Below are 10,980 nucleotides of genomic sequence, written 5' to 3'. Positions count from 1 at the left end.
ACATGCCCTTCCTCCCTCCCCTTCCTCCCTCCCCCCTCCAAACTAGAATGTCTTCCTCCCCCTCCCTCCCTCCCTCCCCCCAAACTAGCATGTTTTCCCTTTCCCTTTCCCTTTCCCTTTCCCTTTTCCTTTCCTTTCCTTCCTTCCTTCCCCCCTTTCCCTTTTCCTTCCCCCCCCTTCCCTTCCTTCCCCCCCAACCCCCCCCCCCAAAACCCCCTTAAAAGACATGTTTTCCTCCCTCCCTCCCCCCCTCCAAACTAGACTTTGTTTTCCTCCCTCCCTCCCCCCCTCCCTCCAAACTAGACATGTTTTCCCTTTCCCCTTCCCTTTCCCTTTCCTTCCTTCCTTCCTTCCTTCCCCCAAAACCCCTTTCCCAAAAACTAGAGACATGTCTTCCTCCCCCCTCCCCTCCCCCCCTCCCTCCCTCCCTCCCTCCCTCCCTCCCTCCAAACTAGACATGTTTTTCCTTCCTTGTTTCCTTTCTTCTTCCTTCCTTCCTTTCCCAAACTAAAACTTTCCCTTCCTTCCTCCTTTCCCAAATTTAACATTCCTTCCCTTCCCTTTCCCTTCCCTTCCCTTTCCCTTCCTTCCTCCCTTCCCCCAAACCCCTTTCCAAAACCCAAAGGGGACAGGGTCTTCCCCCCTTTCCCCCCTCCTCCCTCCCCCCCTCCCCTCCCTCCCCCCCTCCCTCCCCCCTCCCCCCCCTCCCTCCAAACTAGACATCCCCTTCCTTTTTTCCCTTTCCCTTTTCCTTTCCCTTTTGTTTCCCTTTCCCTTTTCCTTTCCCTTTCCTTTCCCTTTCCCCCAACCCCCAAACTAGGGGACATGTTTTCCTCCCTCCCTTCCCTCCCCCCCTCCCCCCAAACAAGACGGTCTTCCCCCTCCCCCCCTCCCTCCCTAAACCCCCTCCCTCCCTCCAAACTAGACATGTTTTTCCCTTTCCTTTTCCTTTCCCTTTCCCTTTCCCTTTCCCTTTCCCTTTCCCCTTTCCCTTTTTCCTTCCCCCAAACTCCTTCCAAATTAGAGACAGGGCTTCCGCCCTCCCCCCCTCCCTCCCCCCCTCCAAACTAAAAACTTTTTCCTTTTTTTCCTTTCCCCCCTCCCTCCCCCCCCAAACCTAGTTTTTTCCCTTCCTTCCTTCCTTCCTTCCTTCCTTTCCTTTCCCTTTCCCTTTCCCCTTCCTTCCTTCCTTCCTCCAACCCTTCCAAACTAGAGACATGTCTTCCTCCCTCCCTCCCTCCCTCCCTCCCTCCCTCCCTCCCTCCCTCCCTCCCTCCCTCCCTCCCTCCCTCCCTCCCTCCCTCCAAACTAGACATGTCTTCCTTCCTTCCTTCCTTCCTTCCTTCCTTCCTTCCTTCCTTCCTTCCTTCCTTCCTTCCTTCCTTCCTTCCTTCCAAACTAGAGACATGTCTCCCTCCCTCCCTCCCTCCCTCCCTCCCTCCCTCCCTCCCTCCCTCCCTCCCTCCCTCCCTCCCTCCCTCCCTCCCTCCCTCCCTCCCTTCCTCCCTCCCTCCCTCCCTCCCTCCAAACTAGACATGTCTTCCTTCCTTCCTTCCTTCCTTCCTTCCTTCCTTCCTCCAACCCTTCCAAACTAGAGACATGTCTTCCTCCCTCCCTCCCTCCCTCCCTCCCTCCAAACTAGACATGCCTTCCTTCCTTCCTTCCTTCCTTCTTCCTTCCTTCCTTCCTTCCTTCCTTCCTTCCTTCCTTCCTCCAACCCTTCCAAACTAGAGACATGTCTTCCTCCCTCCCTCCCTCCCTCCCTCCCTCCCTCCCTCCCTCCCTCCGTCCCTCCCTCCCTCCCTCCCTCCCTCCCTCCCTCCCTCCAAACTAGACATGTCTTCCTTCCTTCCTTCCTTCCTTCCTTCCTTCCTTCCTTCCTTCCTTCCTTCCTTCCTTCCTTCCTTCCTTCCTTCCTTCCTCCAACCCTTCCAAACTAGAGACATGTCTTCCTCCCTCCCTCCCTCCCTCCCTCCCTCCCTCCCTCCCTCCCTCCCTCCCTCCCTCCCTCCCTCCCTCCCTCCCTCCCTCCAAACTAGACATGTCTTCCTTCCTTCCTTCCTTCCTTCCTTCCTTCCTTCCTTCCTTCCTTCCTTCCTTCCTTCCTTCCTTCCTTCCTCCAACCCTTCCAAACTAGAGACATGTCTTCCTCCCTCCCTCCCTCCCTCCCTCCCTCCCTCCAAACTAGACATGCCTTCCTTCCTTCCTTCCTTCCTTCCTTCCTTCCTTCCTTCCTTCCTTCCTTCCTCCAACCCTTCCAAACTAGAGACATGTCTTCCTCCCTCCCTCCCCTCCCTCCCTCCCTCCCTCCCTCCCTCCCTCCCTCCCTCCCTCCCTCCCTCCAAACTAGACATGTCTTCCTTCCTTCCTTCCTTCCTTCCTTCCTTCCTTCCTTCCTTCCTTCCTTCCTTCCTTCCTTCCTTCCTTCCTTCCTCGTAAACATCCATCCATAAAAAGAAAAAGTCTAAAAGAATGAAAGAAACACAAGAACAGCAATTTCATGTCTTGATCTGGTGTTTGGTTTTTCATAATGCAGATCCAATGAAAAAGAAAAAAAATATTAACATTTAGGGCGGTTTTAACTAGCCTGATATTTGGGAAAATAGCCACTTCTGTTTAAAAGTTGCAGGGTTGATGTATCCTTGCACTTCAATACCTCCTATTTTCTAAATCGCATCTGATGAGCAGAAAGTATAGCTTGAAATCGGCACGCTGTCATATTCCTGAGCTGAACTTTGAAGCCGCTAATCGCTCACTTGTTCTGCTGCTGTAGCTCAAACACATCTGAAACAAAATGCCGCCTTTAAATTTGTTTTTAGGGATTAAATGACGATGAATATGGAATAAATAAAACTGGTGTAGTGACTTCATTTGTAAACCTTTACTTTGTATTTCAGCTGATAATATACTCCTAAATCAATTAAAATGTATTATTTCTTTCTTTTTTTTAAAGATTCAAGGTAAACTTAATAGTGTTAAATTATTAAAAAGTTAGTTTGACACAGTTTTCCTCCTTTTGACCTCTTTGCGAGACAAAGAAGGCAGTGCTTGGGATCCATGTGCCTCGGCAGTCAAAGACCACCCTGTGGTGAGGAAACATCATAAATGGCTGTGGAGAGAGCCGACGTTCTGCTTTGCAGAAAGAAGATAATTGTCCCATGGTCCCTCTCACCTGCGATTGCGGTGGTCCCTGCTGTCTGCACAGGGTAGGCCTGCTGGGAGAACGGCTTGATGCTGAGAGAGACAGAGAAACACACAAGAAAGCATTACACACACACACACACATAAAAATATAAAAAAGACTGGAAGATGGAAGAGACACAGTAGGACTGGCCTCAATGCATTCGTATTATACAAAAATGATTTCTGTTCTCTGCTTTGTATGAACAGAAGCAGGAGCGCAGAGGTCAAGAGCAGCTCCGAGTTCAATAAAAGCCGAACAGTCGCATTTACCGCCATTATCATCAGACCCAAAAGCACGGCGAGCAGTAAAAAACAGAATTTTGTGAAAAGACGTTAATGCAAGTGAAGAACGCAGCAGGAGTCGGGCTCTAGAAAACGAAATACATCTAATTTTAAACTCAACAGGTGGTCTTCATGTTGGCATTGACAAGATAATCAGTGTTTGCCAATATGATGGCGGACAGATTTTCTGCATCAGTCATGAGAATTAATCAAGCTAATTGTTTCTGAATCATAAGCTGGGATAATCATGCAGATACAGTCTGATTATAGATAAAAATGCATAATACATCTAATTGAAAAAAAGTCTTCTGATGTTTTCCTTGTGCAAAGAAAAGACTTCTCTTTACATTTTGACAGAGAGAAATAAGACCAACTCTAATTTACCAGCAAAATAAAAAAAATAATTATTTTAATGGAAAATTTGATGTTGAAAAAGGGAACCCATTTACAGTCAATTTTACTCTTAGCCTAAGAGGTCTGATAAAAAACATTTGTAAAATAAATATGAAGCTAAAATAATTTATAAGACTTTTTTTGTTATGATATTTAACCACAAAAATATTCTTACCACTAGTAATTTTATATAATTTCATTCTAAAAATTTAGCTAGACAGAGCTGGAAATGCAATCATTTATAAATAAAGTAAATAAAGTTTATACTCTTTTTTTGTATTTCAATAAAAACAGATAAATATTCCGCTTTTCCCCCAAATCGATACTCATTCTAATTTGTTTACTCATTGTTAAATGTCTGTCATACTTCCTATCAGAATTAGTCAGATAAAAACAAATTCTAATCTTAATCTGAATAAAAGGATAAAAATCAGCTCTTTATTTCAATATTTTTTTATTTAGCAAACTAAATACAAAATGTGCTTCACTTTAGCAGCTAAATTCACAGCCTCTATGCAGAGGAGCAGCCAGTAGTTAATTTAACACAACATGGATGCAAAACGAAGCTGTGAAAAGCAGTTAATCATAACTGGAATGCTGTAAATATAGCATGTTAATATCAGGATGATTTATTTATTTTCTTATGCATCTGTTGAGCTAAAACTTATAAATATAGTTCCAACCAAATACTTTAAATAGTTATTTCTGATAAACATCTGCAATAAAAGCACCTGCTAGTAAAATTTAAGTTTAAATTGCTCTGTTTTTGTTTTTTATGTTATTTTAACCTCTATAATGAAGCAGGCAGCTAAAGGTTTTTAATTTATCTTGTATATGTGGAGGTTTGCTAGTTGTTTATGGTAGCCATAAAGCTAGTTTAGCTGGTTTAGCTAGTTTGGCTAGTAATTATGATAGCAGACAGCAAGTTTTAACTAAATTAAAATTAAAACACATCAAAGACTAATAATTGCATGGAAACAAATTTATATATTGAGGCACATCTTTAAAATCTTTTTAAAGCTGAAATATGTTGGATATTAATGTATGTAGCTGAGCTTTCTTGAAATACACAAATAGCGAGTGTTTCATTTATTCTTTATGCAAAGCTTTTGCAAACTTGACGTAATAACCCTCTGCATTTACCAATGACATTTATGAACCTAATAACCCTTTAAAGCCAAGTGTATCATATTTGATACGTGAGTTTGTGAGATTTTAGCATCATCACTTATATTCGGGTTGTTGAAAAAACTGACTTAAATATTCAAACACATGTAGTGAACAGAAAATGTATACGGAATTGCCTAATTTATCAAATTTAATGCAAATAAATTATTTAATTTAACTTATACAAAATTTTTTCAGAAAGATCAATGAATTCTAATCTTTAAAAATTCTAATGTTCTTTCATTTATTTCAAGTTTCAGGCTTTAAAGGGTTAAACATGGCCTGTCAGCACTAGCTTAGCTTTTTGACTCTTTTTGACTAAAACATTTAGGAATGTTTCCCTTTTTACTATACCTTTCTAATCTGAGGTAACTGTTAATTTATTTTAGTTTATATATGGAGGTTTGCTAGATGTGCTTATTGCAGCCAAAAAGCTCAGTTAACCAGAGCAGCTAGTAGGTTTGCCAGCATGAAGCAACATTTTATTAAATGTTAAAAATAAATAAATATTACACTATTGATTTGATAGGATGTCAGTTCCTTATATTCCTGATTCATCAACCTGATTTTGTAGTAAATATCTGTTGTCCATGGATCATATTGTGTGTTTTCTTTTTATATAAAATTAAAGGAAATGAAAAATAAATAATTTATCAACATGGAGAAGCAGCATTTAGTTCCTATGCTCCACTTATCTGGAACAAACTTCCAGAAAACTGTAAAAGTGCGGAAAGCCTGAGTTCCTTTAAATAAAGACTAAAAACACATTTGTTTAGGATTGCCTTCCACTGTTCTAGTTAAACAGTTCAACTAAAACATATTTTCTTCAATCCAACTGTTTTTAATATTCTTTTTTTGTTTCTGCAATTTTTATTTTATTTTATTTATTATTTTTAAATTTTTTTTTTCCTACTTGCTTATATTCCTGTACTTTAATCATGTAAAGCACTTTGCATTGTCTTTGTACTGAATTGTGCTATACAAATAAATTTGCCTTGCCTTGCCTTATTAGTTATTGATTGAGAAAAACGATTATGTCTTAACTAACCTGGAACAAGTAAAATTTAAGGCTCTTGGAAATAAGGAACGTAATGGAGCAACTGATCAACTGCTGAGTTAGATAAGAAGGCCCCATTTAAATGTGACTTACTCTTCCGTGGTGGAGCTGGACTGCCCTCCAGGAATCATCCCCTGCCACAGCTGAAAATAAATGCATGTATTAATACACAACGCTGAGAATGCAAAAAATAAATAATGCAAAAAACAAATGCAAAGCAATGTTCTTGTTCTTCTCTGAAACAGCAGAACTGACTCTGCATATTCAGTTACCTCCATCCCCATTCATGAGTTTTATTTTTTAGGGATAAATACAACTAGTCTCTGTGCAAGCGCTAGTTTTTACCTGCGCGTTGCCGGGGAAGCTGGCCCGCACTATTCCAGGCAGCAGCTTGCTGTGTATGGCTGTGGCTGAAACAATCTGAGCCGAGGACATGGATGAGATGCTTTGCAGAGCTTTCTCCTTGGCATTCTGGTCCTGCATGCAAACACGGACGTCAACACAATCATCACAGTGAACATGCATCACACTCTGTATGTTCAATGGCTGCACAGCATATTACTGGAAACAAACCAAAAGAAAAACACAGATATTCTGTAAAAACAAGTTAAAATGTTTCTGAAAGGTTTCAGCTTAACACTAATTGCTCAATGAAGCTCGATTGGCTCAGCGCTGCGCCGTAAAACAGCTGTTGGAGTAAAAAGCAACGCATTGTGGATTAGAAATACTTCACTTCAGGGTAAAAGCAGCATGGAGGCAAAACGGCTGAATGACAGAGAATTAGAACCCCTGTGATAGTGGGAGAATCACTAATTGGCAACTTCACTCAAGTTAATTGGCACAGAGAGAAATCTCCCCTCCTGGGAGAGATAATAACATTACTGAAGGTACTGAGATGAGAATCATGGTGGATTTTCATGTTAAATACCAAGATCCAGCTGTCGGTCTTAAAAAAAAACAAAAAAAAAACATATTATATGTATGCTTCAAACAAAAATATCATAGTTTGAGAAATGAATTTTTCAGTTGTCACTTATTTGATGTCAAAAGCTGGTTATTTTCAGGGTCTAAAAGCAATAATTTACCTAAAGTGAAGAATTAAACACCAAGGATGAGTCGATGAATCACATTCGTTTTCTTAACAAGAGAGCTTCAGCTAATAAGTGACCTTTTTGTCTTTTCAAAAAGTCTTTTCTAATGAACTGCATATACCTGCACAGAGTTATACAGCTTATAATTCAATTTTATTTTATTTTTTACCCATTTTATTTGAGATGATAAAGCAGAGCTGCAAAAACACTTTGCATGGATTTTACATATCAGGTAATAATAAAAAAGATCTAATCTCTATCAAACATTTGAAAATCAAGTTATTTCCTAATAGATGTTCTTCTAGATTGTGTGATGTATAATCTGTGTTTTGCATAATTGGAAAAGTTAAAATCCAGCAAATTGGTATTTTTAGCTCTGAATAAGCAACCAGTTTCACACCAACCATGTATGATTAATATAAAGTAAATACAAAATGTAAAACCCTGTGTTCAAATCTTTTGTTTTGCAATGTAAATAAAATTAATAAAGTTATCATTTAGAAACCTTTTTCTGCGTATTTAAAGGAGCACATGTCCTGTACAATTCAATCGTAAAACAAATAAAAAAATCCAATAAAATTGCGAAATCATTTTTATTTTGAGGTTATCTGCTCCATTTTAGAGACCCCACTGGTTTTCCATCCAGTTAACCCCTACACTCCTGCTCTGTCATCCCAATCCTTCCAATGTCTCCATAGGAGCCATTAATCTGTTGTTTTGAATCTATTCTTTCTTTGTTTTGGGTTAAAACTCGGAACTGTTCATAATTTTATCTTCCTTGATTTTGAGAAGGGACGTAACCCCAGAGGTTGATGGTGCCACCACCATGTCCAACCGCAGCTATGGTGTTTGTTTTGGTGATGCACAGATTTCGGTTTTTTGCTCCAAATGGATGCTTTTGAACTGGTTCCTTGATAGCATATAACACTACCGAAGTCCGGAAGGATTTTAGCTTGGCCACAATTGTTTACTTCTCTATAGAAAACATAAGATTTCCTAAACAGGAAATCCCTGCACCAATAGTGTAACTACTGTAAAACTATATAAAAATAAAGGTTATAGACAAGCTTCACAGACAGAACTATTGCGACTGCCGTCTTTGTAAAGAAAGTGTCTTGCAGAGAGCTCTCTGTGGTGTGAAGGAGGAAAAGTTGGAGATGTAACAGTCTGATCTGTGTCATAAAAGTCATAAAAGAGTCCCGCCGTCTCCGCCTGCAGGAGCTGCCACATAAACCTCAGTGAAAATAGCGGGTCCGGCTTGATGCAGGTGTCATACCGGAGTCCTTCCCTGCAGCAGCAGGTTATTAAGGGGTGGACTCTGTGGTGATGGGAAGGCCGCTGCAAAGGCTCGGAGTTTCCGCTGTGACCACCAACCCCAGCAATATGGCAGGAAACACTCAGACACTGACTAGGTTGAACATCTGCCTTCATCTAAACTAAAGTGCCGCATTGGTGTATCAGCAGCACACAGTCAAGTTTGACGTTTACCGCCATGGATTCAACAAAGTTTTACATATGGTTGGAACATTAGGCCATTTCATCATACTACCAGGTGGCCAGGCCACCCTATTGCCCCACTACCCGTATGAAACCCATCAATGCCAATACGGCCCAAGCTTGGATCATGGCGTGCTGAGCTTGGTTCTTATGACCATTTACACATCATGTTAGCACTCTTCCTCACCTCCTATCAGCGGTCTACGATACTACAGCTCTCAGCTGCCCATAACATTCAGGAACTTATGTGCCTGAATAGCATCCTCCACCCAAATTTCAATGAGACCCTCGGTTTGGCATCATCCCAGGTCGCACCACGCTCTTTTGATGCAATTTAGTTTTAACTGGCTGAGAAGAAAGTTCTTGTTGTGAACAGGTAAAGAATTACAAAAATGGACATGCCGGAAAACCCGCGAAAGAAGTCAGCTGAGGAGATGACGCGATGATGCGGTCTGCTCAACTGCTCTTTGTTATCAGAGCACTGAGCCACAACTGAACCGTGCCGAGCCCTACTGTTGAACTGGTACTAGATTTAACGCGGTTCCGTTCTGTTTGGCACAGTCCAGTTCAGTTGCGTTTCATTTGCACTCAATAGTTATCTTGGTTACCGTGCTCAGACCGTTCTCAGCACGGTTTCAAACGGGTATGGTAAAGGGGGCTTATGTCAGGGTTTTCTGTTACCGTGTGGACGTCAGTCACCACCTACAGAACCAGCAGTTCCCCTCTAAACCAGAGGGTGGCAGCAGTGATACTCTCAAGTGGACTGTTCTCATTTTTTAACATTTTTTACAGTATATTAACCCTGAACTGACAACAAAAAAGTTTTTAATAATTCGATTCAAAATACCAGCAATAGAGATGACAAATCGAGAATTTATGCCATTTTCAGAGTTAGCTTTTGTGTTTTATGGAGAAGTCACTCAAACGTGTACATTTATTAGTAGGGTCTACATAGAAAAATAGTCTATCTTTAGGGATTTATTGTGAAAATACAGATGTTGGACTTGTTTAATGTCTTATTGGGATTAGTTTAGACTGATCCTGAACTGGTTTTGGTGCCTCTCAGTTTCACACCATCCCTCAGAGCACATTGGTCCCTGCATGGCCACTGAAAATTATTCTGGCTCCAACTGTGGTTTCAGTATCGTAGCAGGGAGAGGAATTATTAAACCTATCTTCTTCTACGAGAAATAAAAGTGAATGTACCCGTTAGCGAGCCGTCAACATCAAATGTAAATAAATATTGACCTTATATAACCAAAAATAAGCAGCAGAATTACAGTAGCTCTGTGCTGGAACTAAACTGGAAATGCCAGTCAAATTTGTATCAAGCAGGTTTTGTTTTTTTTCCAAAAGGACCAGGTGGCTTTAAAGGTAAAGGTTTTTTAAATTACCCATTATAATACTTTTATATAGGTTCCAAAAAAAAGAAAAAAACTGACATTTTAACAGGGTTGTCTAGACTTTTGAGATTCCAGCGTATATCAACTCAAAAAGCATTTACTCTGGCCTTTGTTAAGCCCTTCGTCAACTCAGAGTTCCAGTTGGCCTTCTCTGCAAAACAAGCTCTCCTCTGTTGCTTTAAATAAAGTTAATTACAGCCGACGAGGAGAAAGAAAAAAGGACAAGACAAGCAGAGTAAAAGATTAATAGACTGAGAGGTGGAGACAGTAAGAAGAAGGGAGGAAAGAGAATAGGAAGAAATGGATGAATGCAAGGAAAGAGAAGAATGGCAGGAAGAGGAGGAGGAGGAGAAAACCCAAACAGGGGGTAATTAGACACCAAGGATACAGGAGTCACTGTGACAGGCATCCCTCCAGTCACAGCAAGGGACAGACACTGAATTTAGATTCTTCTTGTTCATTAAGGAGAGATATATATCTATATATATGGGTTTCAGCCTGTCCATCCACGGCAGTCATCATGCCTGATCTTTACTTACCGGCTGCTTTTCTTCCAAACAAACAGGGAGTGTAAAACAACACTTCCTGTTCACAAAACTTGTAACAGGAAATGAATCACCAAACCACAAAACGTTAATCCTACAGCTTCTGATCAGCCTCCCCATACCTTTAGTTTGGACTGGAACTCCCTGGATTTCCTTCTGGCCAAGACTTGGATATGACTGGATACCTGGCAAGGAGAGAAGGAGCGGAGAGAAGAGGAGAGAAGAGGAGCGAAGGGAGGGTGGGGGTTGGAAAGGAGGAGGAAAGACCACACAGAGAGTTGCCATGGTTATGAAAGGACTGTGGCTCTACTGGAAGTACACACACAGACACACACTTCATACAATGCACTCCCCTGAGAAGA

The 10,980-nt window shown here is 41.2% G+C and overlaps 1 protein-coding gene across 1 annotated transcript in view; it reads right to left on the bottom strand.

The window, feature by feature from the left end:
* The window catches only part of tead1a (TEA domain family member 1a), an 88,168-nt gene that overhangs the window by 30,341 nt on the left and 46,847 nt on the right, over positions 1–10,980 (bottom strand). Inside the window, exons 4-7 of the mRNA XM_038308713.1 lie at positions 10,741–10,803; positions 6,428–6,559; positions 6,176–6,225; positions 3,173–3,234 (exon numbers count right to left, since the gene is read on the bottom strand). Of these exons, the coding sequence (XP_038164641.1) occupies positions 3,173–3,234; positions 6,176–6,225; positions 6,428–6,559; positions 10,741–10,803 (307 nt within the window). The remainder of the gene's footprint in view (positions 1–3,172; positions 3,235–6,175; positions 6,226–6,427; positions 6,560–10,740; positions 10,804–10,980) is intronic.

The sequence above is a fragment of the Cyprinodon tularosa genome, unplaced genomic scaffold (genome assembly GCF_016077235.1).
Source record: "Cyprinodon tularosa strain WSP-4 unplaced genomic scaffold, ASM1607723v1 ctg644, whole genome shotgun sequence".
In the NCBI taxonomy this organism is placed as follows: domain Eukaryota; kingdom Metazoa; phylum Chordata; class Actinopteri; order Cyprinodontiformes; family Cyprinodontidae; genus Cyprinodon; species Cyprinodon tularosa.
The sequence above is the reverse complement of the archived record's forward strand: the minus strand, read 5'-3'. Positions and strand labels throughout refer to the sequence as shown.